We start from the raw sequence: 17,046 nt of genomic DNA on the forward strand, positions 1-17,046 counted from the left end.
TGCAACAGTCTCGTGAGATTCCTCTTGGTTGAGAGCCTGACGTGGAGTCCTCACTCCTAACACATTATGGTGGAACAGAAAAAAACTAAATAAACCCTCCCATTCAGAAAAGAAAAGGAAAGGAGGGACCCAGAAGTCTCTGGTCCACAGCAAACAGGGAGGGGCAGGAATGAGGAAGGATCTTTTCTTAGGTTCCTACTTTTCCCCTGAGAATAGCTTTCCAGTCCTTTGTGTTTCACCGTTCTTGACTTCATGTAGTTACATCTGCTAAAGTGTCAGAAACCCTGTCTTCCTTGCACAACCAGCCGTTTTCCCCAGTGACCTCCCTGCCATCATAATGTATATCACCAAACATTATTGCATGATCACAGTTTCCTTCTGGTGCAAACTCGGTGCATCGTGGACAGCACAATATTTTTAAATAGCACTTTATGTGATACCAAACAGCTACATCTATTAGCTACACCCACCATATTTAGCTAGACATGCCATGCTCTTTGTACTTATTTCAGGGTCATTGAGCCTCTCGGGCCCCTCTAATAGAGCCACACCTGTGCTTTCCGTTCACTAAGCCATGCTGTCCAAGAGAAGCAATCCTACAGGACCTACTGTAGTCAACGGCAGGTAACTTCATAGGGCATTAATTAGGGCCATGTCTTTCATGTAGACTTTGCCATGATTATGAATTTTAACTTGCGCTTGACCTCAACGGATTTATTAATGGTCAATTTTACCCGCTAGAGATGAGGCACAGTTACGTCCTTAAATCCTACTTGCAAATCAGGTCATTCACTTCTGACATCAGGTCTTTCTTGGAATACTGTGTTAAATGCAGCTGAGAACAAAGTGGCATGGTAGTATCTTTTGCTTTCCTGATCGCTATATTGGTGGAATTGATATACAGGGGGGATAACCATCCCCCATCTCGGGAGCATTTGCAAAGTTCTGGGGACATTTTTAATGTCATCACTGCGGTGGTTCTACTGGTATCTAGTGGGTACAGGCCAGCGATGCTGCTAAATATCCCACAATGCACAGTACAGTTTCATACATGAAAGAGCTATCTGAGCCCCAATGTCTACAGAATAGTATAACTTATACCATGTAAACCTCAATAAAAGAAAGCAGGAATGTCTATATTAATACCAGATAGAATAAATTTCAGAGAAAATAATATTACTGAGGATAGAGGGGGAAATTGCATAATTGACGGGTCAAACAAGGTGACTTTGCAATGCTGAGTGTATATCCACCAAAGAATAGCTGCAAAATATATTAACCATCAAATGATAGAACTGAAAGGAGAAACAGACAAATTGACAATTACAGCTCGAGACTTCTCTCAATAATTGATAGAATAATGACAAAGTCAGCAGGACACTGATGAACACTACAACACCATCAAGTCACATGATCTCATCAACATTTTATAACACCACCCAAACACAGGAGATTACACATTTTTTTTCTCCTCAAGAACATATGTCAGGACAGTTCTTTTGCTGGGTCCTAAGGCACCCTTCAACAAATTCAAAAGAATAGAATCCTAGAGGGTGTTCACCACCCACAATGGAATCCAACTACAAAAACATAAAGTTAAAAGGAAAATCTCCAAACACTTGGAAATTAAACAACATACCTTCCAAATAATCCACAGGAAGAAGAGGAAGACTTGAGGGAAATATACGGCTGCATGAAAATGAAAATACAACATGTCATTATCTGTGAGATTCAACTGAAGCAGTACTAAGAGGGACATTGATGCTCAATGCTTATACTAGAAAAGAGGGAAAATATCCAGGAACAATCTAAATCGCAGCAAGAAATCAGAAGGGAAAAAAAGAAACACAAATGAAGCAGAAAGAAGGAAATAAAGGCAAGAACAAAAATAAGTAAAACTGAACATAGGAAACAATAGAGAAAATAAAACAAAGAGCTGGCTCACTGAAAAAAATCAAGTTCATGACTCACTAGCAAAACTACTAAAAAATATAAGAGAAAATATAAATGACTCATAACAAATTAAACAGGGAATATTACTCCAGAACCTGCAAACATCAAAAAGATAGTAAGGGACTAATACAAAACACACATATACTTGAAAACTTAGGTGAAATGGACCAATTCCTCTAAACGTACACCTTACCACAAATCACCCATGTGAAAGGAATGGTAGGAATCCTTTGAACTGCAGAGTAAGTCTGCAATCTGAAAATTCCCTCCCGAAAAAGAAACCTGCAGGCACAGAGTGAGTGTTGAGTGTTCCTCAGCATCCATTCTGTGTAGCCTGGTGGACTGGACTGTAGGGACCTCGAAATGATAACCAGCCCTTCCCTTGAACACATACCCTAGATAAGAGCCCATGGAGACAGAAGCAAACGTGATTTCCTGATAGGACTTTCCCAATCTTCCCTATGATAAGCATTCTTCCCCATCTCCCAGGGTCTTCCCCTTGTCCCCTTTTGATAATAACCCCCCCACACCTCCAAAAGCTTACTGAAACCCTACTCTGTTTGGTTTGAATTGACCATTGTGGCCTTAGCCCAGAACCCCAAGGCATTCCATTGAGGGACCCTAATAAAGGCATTCACCCTTGGTCCTGCCCTAAGATATCTGCCTGCACTCTGTCTTAATTTCCTCACACGACCCCCATGGGTGTGCAGAATAGCTCCCCCACGATCTGTGAGTAATTAACTTCTCTACTTCACTTTCCCTTACAATCTCTTGTTGAACCGTGGCTCACCATCTGACATCTAGGACTCTACTTAACAAATATTAGTACAACAAAGTCACAACACCAATACTAGACAATTCTATCAAACCTACAAAGAATTAACAGGAATTCTACACAATTTCTCTCAGAAAGTAGAAGAGTGAATACATTACCCAACTAACCGTATGAGGCCGGTATTAGCGTAATACCAAAACTACACAAAAACATTAAGGGGGCAGGGGGAGATAACTACCAAAGAAATCCCAAATGAAGGTGCAAAAATTCTTAGCAAACTATTAACAGTGGAAGTCAGCAATACACAGAAAGAATTGTACACCATGACCAAATGGGTTTATTTGGGGGACAGAAAGCAGTTTCAAATTCCAGCAGTATGAGCCATTATATTAACAGGCTGGACAGGAAAAATCACAGGATCCTGTCAATTGATACAGAGGAGCATTTGACAAAATTCAACACCTATTTATGATCTAAACTTTCAGAAAACTAGGAACAGAGGGAAATTTCCTACACTCAGTAAAGAACACCTGCAAAAAACTTACAGCAAGCTTCATCCCTAATGGTGAAAGACTGGATGCTTTTCTTCAGAGACTGGAAACAAGGCAAGGAGGTCCACTCTCCACACTGATATTTGACATGTTATCAGAAGTTCTAGTCAGTGACAGAAGAGGAGTAAACAAAAGTGATAACGAGAGAAAAGCAAGATAAAATAGTGTAGCTACTTGCAGAAGCCATCATGGTGTGGTAGGCTGGATAACACGCCCATCCCAAAGGATGGCCATGTCCTCGTGCCTATCACGTGGGAGTGTTACTGTAAATGTCGTAAGGGAGTCTGCAGATGTGCTCTGGTGAAGATCATGAGGTGGGCGATTATCCTGGATGATCTGGTAAATGCGATATGGTCCCGAGGGACTTACAAGAAGGATGCAGGTAGAGTTACTTATGTAAAGGTTGGTGAAGTGATGACAGAGGTAAACACGTTTGAAGATGCTATCCTGCTGGCTTCAAAGAGGGAGGAAGGGGACCACCATGAGGCAGAGGATATAAGTGGCCTTCAGACATGGGAAGGTAAGGAAACAAAATCTGACCTGGCATATCCAGACGGAGCACGGCGCTATGGATCCATTTTACACATTTCGCCTCCAGAACTGTAAGAGAATAAATTTGTTAAAGTCATTCAGGCTGTGGTAATTTGTCACAGCATCAACAGGAATATTTTTGAAGTGGTATGTATAGAAAATACAAAGGAATGTACAAAAATTTCTAGAAGAACGAAAATTTACAAAGTGCCAGAACACAGAAGCATGCAAAAATCCACTGCATTTCTATATACTAGCAATTTACACCTTGAACCTGAAATTAAAAGTACAATACCGGGGTGCCTGGGTGGCTCAGTTGGTTAGGTGTCTGACTTTTGACCTCAGCTCAGGTCTTGATTTCAAGGTCAGGAGTTGAAGCCGTCCATTGGGCTCTGAGCTGGGCATGAAACCTACTTAAAAACAATCCATGTATGATTGCTTAGAAAAGAAAAAGTAAAAGAAATATGAGCCCACATTCCAGTGCAAGGACCTGTGGCTCTGAAGACAAGAATCAGTCACTGGGAAATGGCAGAATGGCCTCCAGGCAACTGAGGCCATCATCTCCTTGTCAGACACCGGGGTTGGAATCGCGGGGACTCTATCTTATTCATCATTTTTCATTTTTTATTTACTTTTTCATTTACTTCACTGTGTGCTCGTTAACCTCCACACACTTGGTTTCCAAGCACCAGACCACAGCCAACTACTACAGTTAAGACGTTTCAAATTATTTCACTCAAGACCTGAAGGAACTCTTCAGATTTGGCACCTACTTTGTACATGTCACCATCTCATATGCATTTTTCACGTCACAAGAGTCTCCCAACAACCCACTGACTTATGTATCCCTTGGTGTAAACTGGGAAAAAAATGTAAATGAAACATACAATCTGGGTCACAACGTGTGGAAAGAAAAGATAATGGCAAGGGAAAATTGTATAAAAAAAAGAAGTTTTACTACAGTTGGAAAATGAGCCATGGAATGAATTGTTCAAGACCATACTTTGAAATTCACATTTTAAAATCCTCTGGCAAATTGTTCTAATAAAATTGTTTAGTAACATTTATGATCTAATAAACATTTCCAAACATCTTCATTAAGCTAGCATAAAAATATCTTAAGGCAATTTATCTAAATAGTATTCTATAAGCATATCAACAAGCACATCATACAATGGAATCTAGGTGTACAGAAGGAAAAGGAATGTAACAAATTAGCATGAAGAAAAGTTTGTCTTTCCCAACCAAGAAATCAGGAGTTTCAAGACTACATATTCAGTGTATTACTAAAGAGTATCCATTTTTTGGTGGCTGATGACTGACACCTTTTAAGCCTCACCACCACATCTGTTCTGCCCACCTGCCCAAGCTGAGAGAAAAGCCTGGTGCTTCCTTTGGTATCAGCCGGAAGTTCAAACCACAGAAGGCATCCTCCCCCCAGCTCCACCCAGTCACCACCCAAAACACACCAAACCACTCACCATTTCCTGTTCCCTCAAGCCATTTTTTTTTTTTTTTTTTTTTTGACCAGCTTGGAAGTCTGTGCTCTCCCTAGTGATCTTAATTACAGTATGTATTCTCATCACACTTTTAGTGCATGGCACCACCAGTCTCGATATCCAAACCCAACTTTGGTTAGGGTTCCATCTGTTCCAGTGGACGGCCACAAGTGGAAGTTAACAAAAAATGTGTTAGGCAATGAATATGTGAAATTTCTAGTTTAACTATGAAACAAATGCTCCCATTGTATACTGTTCATTCTAAATTACTTCTTTAGTGCTCCAAGCTAAAAACGATTATTTTTAGCCTTATTTCTGAAATTTTATTTCTGAATTTTTCATGTGTACTATGTTCCTATTTTCACTTTATTTAAACCATGTTAGAAACCATGGGTTTTATTTGGGCACAAAACACATGAAGGAAGAGAATCATATGGTGCAGATTCTTGACTGGGGGGCATGTTTTAGGGAATCAGAGTCTTGAACTTGCACTGCTGTGGCACTTTTTATTATAGCCACATAAATATCCTGGGGCACAGTGTGGAGAGAACAACTCAAATGCAAAGTGTTAAGTATATAATCTTCAAACTGTCCATTCTTTAATTCCATCATGGAAGGAAATTATTATAGATTCTTTCAACCTTGAGAGCTAATGGCACCTTGTTACTATGTGTTACAAAGTACTCTATAGAGATGGGATAAAACTATGTTGGAAAAAGAACATGACTCCTTCAGGGTTATGGAGAAAAATTATTTAAACTTCATTAATGAAAACATGAGACTTGTGATACATTCCAAAGTAAACAGTAGCAAAATGTAATGGCAGGGGTTAAGTATGAATCATGCACATACTGTTCTGATTCTTTTGATTCAACTGCCCTCTCAGATAACTGCTCTCTTCATTTTCCAAGAAATGGGAAATGGCATTAATGATCCATCAGTTTGTCATTGATAGTATAGCACAGCTATTACTATCTTCCCCTGTGTTGTTTCTACCACATAATCCGTCCCTAGCAAACAAACTATCACCATCATCTCATGAAAAGGTCAGTCCCTGTAACTCATCTAAAGAAGCGTCCATCTAGAGAAGAATGCCTTGAACATAACAAGCAGGATGACTTCTATGGTGGTTTTGCATTATTCTCTGCCCCTCCCCAATGCACATTCACACAAAATTGAATCTGACAACTCCATGTCCTTGTAGTTTAGGGAACATGGATATGAATGGGTCACACCCAAGGAAGTAGGCCCCTTCATCTTATGACTGCTCCTCAGAGACCGTCAGGAAAGGCCTGTAAGGAAGGCTTAAGATCAACAGATTTCAAACTTGAGGGTGAAATTCATAAATAGTAATGTAGCCTTTTCAAGAAAACTCAAATATCTTATACACAGAAAATCATGAGCTACTTCCACACGTCCTTGTTCCCGTGATATACATGTTTTAACATTTTGTGACATAATTATTCTGCAGTGTGTAACATTTCACATTAATCACTGAGACCTACAGACTTAGTTATTCCAGCTGGATCCAGTTATTCCTGGATTTTCTAATATGTGGTCTGTTCTGTGAATTGGTCAAAATATTTACCAAAGTTGTAAGGATTTGCAAGGATTCTCACCAGTACAAATTTGTTGTCAAATCCTAAGGACACACGGTTTTTCAAAGGTATTTCCACATTCAGCATATTTGGTATAGTTTCCCCTGAATAAATTCTCTCATTTCTCTAAAGGCATGACAATTTATTGAAATTTTATGATATTCTTTACATTTGTAAGGTGGCTCTCCAATATAAATCCTCTGACGTTCCACAGTTTTGACCTTGAGGCAAAAGACTTAGCATGCACATTAGTTTTGTGTGGTTTGTCTCAAAGGTATATATTCTAATCTCATTGTAAGGCATGGAAAATGGCTCTGCCACAAACATTTACATGGTTTCCCTTCAACATGGACTCTTGTTGCAAAATACTTGGAACTCAAGCTAAGAGCTTTGCCACACTCATTGCATTTATAAGGTATATGCTCTAGTATGTTCCCGAACTTTTGCTCTTTGGGTAAAATCCTTGTCACACACATTACATCTGTGTGGTTTCTCTCCAGGATATTTACTCATATCCAGTGAAGAGTACTAATTTAAAACATTGCCACATTTGTTGCATTTGTAAATATGAATGATTTGGTGAACATTGAGTTTAAGGCAATACCTAAAAGCCTTGCCACATTCAGTACATTTATAAGGCTCTCTCCAGTATGGATTATCTGATGACTGGTGAGGGGTGAGCCTCGAGTAAAGGCTTTGCCACACTCATGGCATTTGTAAGGTTTCTCTCCAGGACGAATTCTTTGGTGAATCCTGAGGTCAGACCATTGTCTAAAAGCCTTGCCACATTCAATACATTTGTATGGCTTTTCTCCAGTATGAATTTTCTCATGAAGTCAAAGGTGTAAATCCCTGCTAAAAGCCTTGCCACACTAATTACATTTGTTAAGACCTCTCATCTTATAAAAGTAACTTCTGAGTCTACTATAAAACATGCAATATTCAGTGCATCTAACAGCACTAATTTGCTTTTAAATAATTCAGCTAAATTAGCAGCATTTTTCCAACCCTGTGAGTAGACTCACAGAGTTTATATATACAAGGATGCCTGCTCCATTTCTATAAAACGTACTACTAGAAGTCCTAGCCGTAACAGATAGCTGCCCCTGCAAAAAGAGGAAGAGAGATAAAAGGTATTCAAATATAAAAAAGCAAAAGCAAAATTACCTCTGTTCACAGCCAGCATGATATTATATGTAGAAAATCCTGTGTATTACACACACATACACAGACACAAAATATTTAACTGCTAGAACTGAAGAATGAATCTAGAAAAATTGCAAGAGAGAAAACCAACATGCAAAAATCAATTGTGTTGCTACACATTATCCATGAACAATCCAAAAAAGCAATTGAGACAACATTTCCATTTACAATAGCATCAAAACAGATAAAATAATTAAGCTTAAATTTAGCCTAGGAGGAAAGATTTGTACACTCTTACTAAAAACACTGCTGAAGAAATTTGGGGAGAAGACACAAATAAATGCAAAGATATTCCAAGTTCATGTATTGGAAGACTTAGTATTGCCAAGATGTCAATACTCTTCAAAGCAATCAACAGATTCAATACAATCCCTAATAAAATCTTTTGATGAAGTACATGATCCTATCCTAAGATTCATATGGAATCTCAAGGAACACTGCATAGCAACAACTTAACAAGAACCACGTTGAAGGTCTCACACTTCCTTATTTCAAATTTATTAAAAGCTAAAGTAATCAAAACAGTGTAGTACTGGCATAAAGAAAGACAGAGACCAGCAAAATGGAATACAGATGTCAGAAATTTTTCTGTATATAGTAAATGATGTTCCACCAGGGTATTAAGAGCACTCAGTGGAGGAAAGGCAGTCTGTTCAATGAAAGATCTGAAAAAACTGGATATCCACATGAAAAAAAAATGTAGTTGGTTCATTATTTTACATCATACACAAAAATTAGCTCAAAATGGATCAGACACCTAAACTCATGAGTCATAAAACTGTAAAATTCCCAGAGGGAGTAGTCAAGATGGCAGAGAAGTAGGGGGACCGGGATTTCCCTCCTCCCTCAAACACAGTTGTATTGAAGTCAGAACACTTAGAACACCCAGGAAATCAGTCGGTGGAGTGACAGAATAATCTCCACAGGTGGACTGAGACAGCTCAGCAGGACAGAGGTGTGTGTTTGCGAATCAGGATAGATAAAGCTGTGGGCAGCATAGGCAGGGGAGGGGAGGGGACGCCTTCTGTAGAAAGACAAAAGGAAGAGAAAGAGAGACTGTGGAAATGTGAGATTGTACTTGGACAAGAGAAAAATCTCCCCGCACAAGGGGCAGGAGAACCAAAAGTTGGGAGAAACCAGTTTCTATTTTGCAAACAGCCTTAAAGCTAAAGTTGAGAGTTTTCAGGCATGCACGACTTTCTCTGGACCAGAGCTGCTGCTGTGAGCGCCTGGGATGAAGGGCAGCCGGCTCAAGGTGCAGCAGGGATTTTGGGAGAACACTGGGAGAGAGAAGTCCCTTCCCTCGAGTACTGTGGGAAGAGGGTTTATTGCCCCCAAGGACAAAAGACCCTGCCAGTGTCAGCCACCGGTCCTTTGTCGGCTGCGCAGAGTGGCTCTGCCTTAAAACCAGATCTGTGGGGTGTGCTGGATTCTTTAAGACGTTGGGTTTTCAATCCCAGCACAGCACCCAGGAGGCACGGGAAACTGTGAAGCAGGACAGGCAGACCATCTACTTTACTCTGTGAGGGCTCTTTTGGGATTTTCAACTGTGTTTTACCCATTTCCATATTACTGGCACCTGGCAGGTAGTAGGTCCTCCATGGATATAAACATAAGACAGTAATAATGCATGTGTGGTGGGGGGGGGGGGGGATGCATTCTTCCTAGCATGGAATATTTTAGTGCTCACATTTCATTAATTTCCCATTGGAATAAATACAACATATAACTTGTATAGAAAGTAACGTTATTTTTGTGCCCCATTACATCAAATTCAGGAAAAACAAACAAAACCACTGAACAGTGTGGTTTGAGTCACCTGGTCCAGGGAGGAGAGATTGGGGTGTTATCATTTATCCCCCTATCACTAACACAGTGAGGCTTCAGGGAACAAGACAGAGCCCCTAGTGGAGGCAGGACCTGCTTACACCAAACCCCGCCCCTCCGTGGCTGGTAACTGCTTATCTACTGGAATGAGACTGACATTGAACAAGCAAGATGGACTCTCCTCCAGACCAGCAAAGCCATCAGTCCCAGGCACTGACAGACAACTGGCCTGTGGTTTTGTATATTAGTCTGTTTATTTATTTTTTTTTTCAACGTTTATTTATTTTTGGGACAGAGAGAGACAGAGCATGAACGGGGGAGGAGCAGAGAGAGAGGGAGACACAGAATCGGAAACAGGCTCCAGGCTCCGAGCCATCAGCCCAGAGCCTGACGCGGGGCTCGAACTCACGGACCGCGAGATCGTGACCTGGCTGAAGTCGGACGCCTAACCGACTGCGCCACCCAGGCGCCCCAAGTCTGTTTATTTTTTGAGTTTTTAATTATTTTTTCTCTTTTTTTTCCTTCCCTTCTCTTCTCTCTTCTTTTTCTTTCTACTGTCCTCTTTTTTCTCCCTTTGGATTCAGGTTCACAGTTTCTGATCTGCTTTTATATATATATACACATATATATACGTATATATATGTATATATATATATACATACATACATATATATACACAAACACACACACATACACATACACACATACATACATACGTATATAGTCTCTGTTCTGGTTGTTTGATGAGGTATTTTTATTCTATTCTCTTTCACCTTTTCTATATTTCCTTCTTTACTTTCTTCTCTCTCTCTCTGGATTAAGTCTTATATTTTCTTTGATTCTCTGCCTGGTCTTTTTTTTCTCGCCCCTTTGATTTCCCCCTCTGTACAGGATAAGGTTCCCCCCCCCCTTTCCCCCCTTTTTTTCCAAATGAAAGCATACCTAGTGGAAGGTCCAAACAACCCACCACTATGAGCAGTGGGATTGAACAGCCAAAGCCGCAACAACAGAGTGCACACAACACACTCTAAAAACACTTCCTGAAGTGCCAGATTCTGGACAGTGTATGACCCCTTTTTATATTTATTTTTAATTAAAAAAAGTTTTTAAAGGTTTATTTATCTTTGAGAGGGAGAGACAGAGCATGAGCAGAGGAGGGGCAGAGAGAGAGGGAGACACAGACTCCAAAGCAGGCTCCAGGCTCTGAGCTGTCAGCAGAGCCCGACGCAGGGCTCGAACCCACAAACCATGAGATCATGACCTGAGCCAAAGTCGCTTAACCAACTGAGCCACCCAGGCGCCCCATGACCCCTTTTTAATATAGTAGTACTTGCAGGTGCAGGACACACAACAAGCTCTTAAAACACATAAAAGACAAAAACCTAGCCAAAATGATGAAATGGAAGAATTCTCCTCAAAACAAATTCCAGGAAGAAATGACAGCAAAATAATTGCTCGAAACAGATTTAACAATTTATCTGAACAAGAATTTGGAATAGTCATAAGACTAATAGCTGGGCTTGAAAAGAGCATAGAAGCCAGCAGAGAATCTATTGCTGCAGAGATCAAAGACTTAAGAAATAGTCATGATGAATTAAGAAATGCTTTAAATGAGATGCAAAAGAAGATACAGTGACAGCAAGGATGGAAGAAGCAGAGGAGAGAATAGGTGAGATAGAAGACAAAATTATGGAAAATGATGAAGCTGAGAAAAAGAGGGAAAAGACATTACTAGACCACGAGGGGAGAATTAGAGACCTAAGTGATACAATGAAACAAAATAATATCTGTATCATAGGAGTTCCAGAATGAAGAGAGAGAGAGTGAGGGGCAGAAAGTTTATTTGAACAAATTATAGCTGAGACCTTCCCTAATCTTTGGAAGGAAATGGACATCCAAGTCCAGGAGGCACAGAGAACTCCACTGAAAATCAACAAAAGCAAGCCAACAAGACAACATATCATAGTGAAACTGGCAAAATACAAAGAGAAAGTTCTGAAAGCAGGTAGGGACAAATGGGCCTTAACCTACAAGGGTAGACACAGAAGGGTAGTAGTAGACCTGTCCACTGGGACTTGGCAGGCCAGAAGGGAGTGGCAGGAAATATTCAATGTGCTGAATAGGAAAAACATACAGCCAAGAATCCTTTACTTTGCTAGGCTGTCATTCAGAAGAGAAGAGATAAAGGCTTTCCCAGACAAACAAAAACTAAAGGAGTTCATGAGCACTAAACCAGCCCTACAGGAGATCCTAAAGGAGACTCTGTGAGTGAAAAGCAGCAGAGACTACAAAGACCAGAGCCATCATCACAAGCATGAAACATATAGATAACACATGAAACTAAATCCATATATTTCAATAATCACTCTAAATATAAATGCACTAAATACCCCAATCAAAAGACACAGGGTATCAGAATGGATTAAAACAAAAAAAAAAAAAAAAAAAAAAAAAACAATATCCACCTATATGCTGCCTAAAAGAGACTCATTTTAGACCTGAGGATACCTGCAGATTGAAAGTGAGGGGATGGAGAACCATCTATCATGCTAATGGATGTCAAAAGAAAGCCAGAGTTGCCATACTTATAACAGACAAACTAGATTTTAAAACAAAGACTGTAACAAAAGATGAAAAAGGCATTATATCATCACTGAGAGATCTATCCATCAAGAAGAGCTAACAATTGTAATTATTTATGCCCCCAACCTGAGGGCCCTCAAATATATAAATCAATTAAACACAAACATAAATAAATGTATAAATACTAAAACTGTGATTGTAGGGGACTTTAATACTCCACTGTGCTGCAATGGACAGATCACCTAGGCAGAAAATCAATAAGGAAACAATGGCTCTGAATGACACACTGGACCAGATGGACTTAACATATATATTCAGAACTTTTCATCCAAAAGCAGCAGAATACATACTCTTCTCAAGGGTACATGGAACATTCTCTAAAACAGATCACATATTGGGTGAAAAAAAGCCTTCATCAAGTACAGAACAGTCCTCAACAAGTATAAAAGGACTGAGATCATACCATAAATATTTTTCAGATCATATGAAACTTGAAATCAAAGACAAGTAAAAAATTGAAAAGCCCCCACATATATGGAGGTTAAAGAACATCCTAATAAAAGAAGAACAGATTAACCAGGAAATTAAAGAAGAAATTTTTTTAAATATAGAAACAAAAATATATATATATAGAAGTAAAAGAAAATGAATGCATGACAGTCCAAACACTTTGGGATGCAAACGCCATCCTAAAGGAAAATACACTGCAATCCAGGTCTATCTCAAGAAGCAAGAAAGGTTGCAAATACAGAACCTAACCTTACACCTAAAGGAACTAGAAAGACAGCAGCAAAAATAAAAAAGCCCAAAGCCAGCAGAAGAAATGAAATAAAAAAGATTAGAGCAGAAATAAATAATATAGAATCCAAAAAATTAGGAGAGCGGATCAATGAATCTAAGAGCTGATTTTTTGAAAGAATAAACAAAATTGATAAACCCTTGGCCAGACTTCTCAAAAAGAAAAGAGAGAGAACCCCAATAAATAAAATCATAAATGAAAGAGTAGAGATTACAACCAACATCACAGAAATACAATTACTAGAGAATACTATAAAAAATTATATGCCTGGGGCGCCTTGGTGGCTCAGGCGGTTGAGCGTCCGACTTCAGCTCAGGTCACGATCTCACGGTTCGTGAGTTCAAGCCCCGCGTCAGGCTCTGGGCTGATGGCTCAGATCCTGGAGCCTGCTTCCGATTCTGTGTCTCCCTCTCTCTCTGCCCCTCCCCCATTCATGCTCTGTCTCTCTCTGTCTCAAAAATAAATAAACATTAAAAAAAAAAGTTAAAAAAAATTATATGCCCAAAACTGGACAATCTGGAAGAAATGGACAAATTCCTAGACACTCACAAGCTACCAAAACACAAAAGGGAAGAAATAGAAAATGTGAACAGATCCATAACAGGCAAAGACAATGAATCAGCTATCAAAAATCTAACAAATAGGAGTCCTGGGCCAGAAGGCTTCCCAGGAGGAATTCTACCAGACATTTAAAAAGAGTTAATACCTATGCTTCTCAAGCTGTTCCAAAATATAAAAATGGAAGGAAAGCTTCCAGACTCACTCTATGAAGCCAACATTACCTTGATCCTCAAACCAAAGACCCCACTAAAAAGGAGAATTACAGGCCAATATCCCTGATCAACATGGATGCAAAAATCCTCAACAAGATACTAGCAAATTGAATTCAACAGTACATTAAAAGAATTATTCACCATGATCAAGTGGGATTCCTTCCTGGGCTGCAAGCCTGGTTTAATATTCACAAATCAATCAGTGTGATACATCATATTAATAGAAGAAAGGATAAGAACGCTATGATCCAGTCTATAGATGCAGAAAAAGCATTTGACAAAATACAGCATCCTTTCTTAATAAAAAGCCTCAATAAATTTGGGATAGAAGGAACATACCTTAACATTATAAAAGCTATATATGAAAGGCCCACAACTAGTATCAATCTCAGGAAAAATTGAGAGCTTTCCCTCTGGGATCAGGAATACAACAGGGATGTCCACTCTCACCACTGTTGTTTAACACAGTGTTGGAAGTCCCAGCATTAGCAATCAGACAACATAATGAAATGAAAGGCATCCAAATTACCAAAGAAATCAAACGTTCCCTCTTCACGGATGACATGACACTCTACATGGAAAACCCAAACACGCCACCAAAAAACTGCTACAATTGATACATTAAATCAGCAAAGTACCAGGATATAAATCAATGTACAGAAATTGGTTGCATTTCTCTACACCAATAATGAAGCAACAGAAAGGGGTATCAAGGCATTGATTCCATTTATAATTGCACCAAGAACTATAAAGTATCTAGGAATAAACTTAACCAAAGAGATAAAATATCTGTATGCTGAAAACCATAGAAAGCTCATGAAAGAAACTGAAGAAGACACAAAGAAATAGAAAAACATTCCAGGCTCATGGATCAGAAAGAACAAATATTGTCAAAATGTCTATACTACCCAAAGCAAGCTTCACATTCAATGCAAACCCTATCAAAACAGGACCGGCATTCTTCACAGAGATAGACAAAAAAAGACCTAAAATTTGTACAGAACCACAAAAGACCCCAAGTAAGCAAAGTAATGTTGAAAAAGACATCAAAGCCAGAGGCACAAAAACAGACACATAGACCAATGGAATACAAGAGAGAACCCAGAAATTGACCCACAAAAGTATGGCCAACCAATCTTCGACAAAGCAGTAAAGAGTATCCAATGGAAAAAAGACAGTCTCTGTAGCAAATGGTGCTGGGAGAACTAGACAGAAACATGCAGAAGAATGAAACTGGACCACTTTCCTATACCATACACAAAAATAAATTAAAAATGGATGAAAGACCTAACTGTGAGACAGAAAACCATTAACATCCTACAGGAGAAAACAGGCAACCTCTTTGACCTCAGCTGCAGCAACTTCTTACTTGACATGTCTCCTAAGACAAGGGAAATAAAAACAAAGAAGAGCCACTGGGACCTCAACAAGATAAAAAGTGTCTGCAAAGCAAAAGAAAACAATCCACAAAACAAAAAGGCAACCGAAAGAATGGGAGAAATTTGCAAATGTCATACTGGATAATGGGCTAGTATAAGAAATCTATAAAGAACTTACCAAACACCTGAAAAACAAATAATCTAGTGAAGAAATGGGCAGAAGAGATGTACAGATAGTTTTCCAAAGACACCCTCCCATGTCCAGAGTCCGCTTATATTCTCTGCCTCATGGTCCCTTTCCTCCCTCTTCAAAGCCAGCAAGACAGCATCTTCAATCTTGTCATCACTCCACCAACCTTTACATGAGTACCTCTACCTGCATTCTTCTTATAAAGACCCTCGGGACCATATCGCATTTACCAGATCATCCAGCATAATCACCCACCTCATGATCTTCACCAGAGCACATCTGCAGATCCCTTACAACATTACAGTAACACTCCCATGTGATAGGCACGAGGACATGGCCATACTTTGGAATGAGGGTGTTATCCAGCCTACCACAACCATGATGTCTTCTGCAAGTAGCTACACTATTTTATCTTTTCTCTCTTTACTTTTGTTTGCATCTCTTCCCTTACTTCACTGACTAGAACTTATAAAAACATGTCAAATATCAGTGGTGATAGTGGACATCCTTATCATGATCTCAGTCTCTGGGGAAAAACATCCCATCTTTCACCAGTAAGTATGAAGTTTGCTATAAGATTTTCACAGGTGTTCTTTACTGAGTTGAGGAAATTTTCCTTTCTTCCTAGCTTTCTGAAAGTTTACAGCACTGAATTGTATCAAATGCTTTTCTGTGTCAATTGACAGGATCCTGTGGTTTTTCTTGTCCAGCCTATTAACATGATGGCTTATATTGACTGGAATTTGAAACTGCCTTCTGTCCCTCAAATAAATCTATCTAGTCATAGTGTACAATTCTGTGTATTGCTGACTTCTGTTAATATTTTGCTAAGAATTTTTGCACCTTCATTTGGGATTTGCTTGGTAGTTATCTTCCCCACCCTCACCCCACCCTTAATGTTTATGTGTGGTTTTGGAATTATGCTAATACCGGCCTCATACATTTAGTTGGGAAAAGCATTCACTCTTCTATTTTTTGAAATAAATTGTGGAGAATTTCTGTTAATTCTTTGTAGGTTTGACAGAATTGCCTAGTGTTGCTGTTGTGACTTTGTTGTACTAGTATTTATTAGATAGAGTCCTAAATGTCAGATGGTGAGCCATGGTTCAACAGATTATAAGGGAAAGTAGAGAAGTTTATTACTCACAGATCGTGGGGGAGCTCTTCTGCACACCTATGGGGGTTGCGTGAGAAGATTAAGGCAGGGTGCAGGCAGAGATCCTAAGGCAGGACCAAGGGTGCATGCCTTTATTAGGGTCCCTCAAAGGAATGCTTTGAGGTTCTGAGCTCAGGCCGCATAGGTCAATTCAAACCAAACAGCACGGTTTTGGCAAGCTTTTGGAGGTGGGTGGGGAGGGTCTTGTCTACAGGGCACAAGGGGA

General features: G+C 39.5%; 1 protein-coding gene across 4 annotated transcripts in view; it reads right to left on the reverse strand.

Annotated features, from left to right (window-relative positions):
* The window catches only part of LOC112850892 (zinc finger protein 677-like), a 92,074-nt gene that overhangs the window by 58,995 nt on the left and 16,033 nt on the right, over window positions 1-17,046 (reverse strand). For 3 of the 4 annotated variants that reach the window (XM_086688400.1, XM_086688402.1, XM_086688401.1), the window contains exons 4-5: window positions 3,820-3,879; window positions 1,640-1,689 (exon numbers count right to left, since the gene is read on the reverse strand). In XM_086688400.1, coding sequence (XP_086544526.1) covers window positions 1,640-1,689; window positions 3,820-3,879 — 110 coding nt within the window. Of the gene's footprint in view, window positions 1-1,639; window positions 1,690-3,051; window positions 3,150-3,819; window positions 3,880-17,046 lie in introns of those variants that run through there. The other variant, XM_086688403.1, reaches the window with a different exon arrangement.

The sequence above is a fragment of the Puma concolor genome, chromosome E2 (assembly GCF_028749965.1).
Source record: "Puma concolor isolate L17-30 chromosome E2, mPumCon1.1.hap2, whole genome shotgun sequence".
NCBI classification, from domain to species: domain Eukaryota; kingdom Metazoa; phylum Chordata; class Mammalia; order Carnivora; family Felidae; genus Puma; species Puma concolor.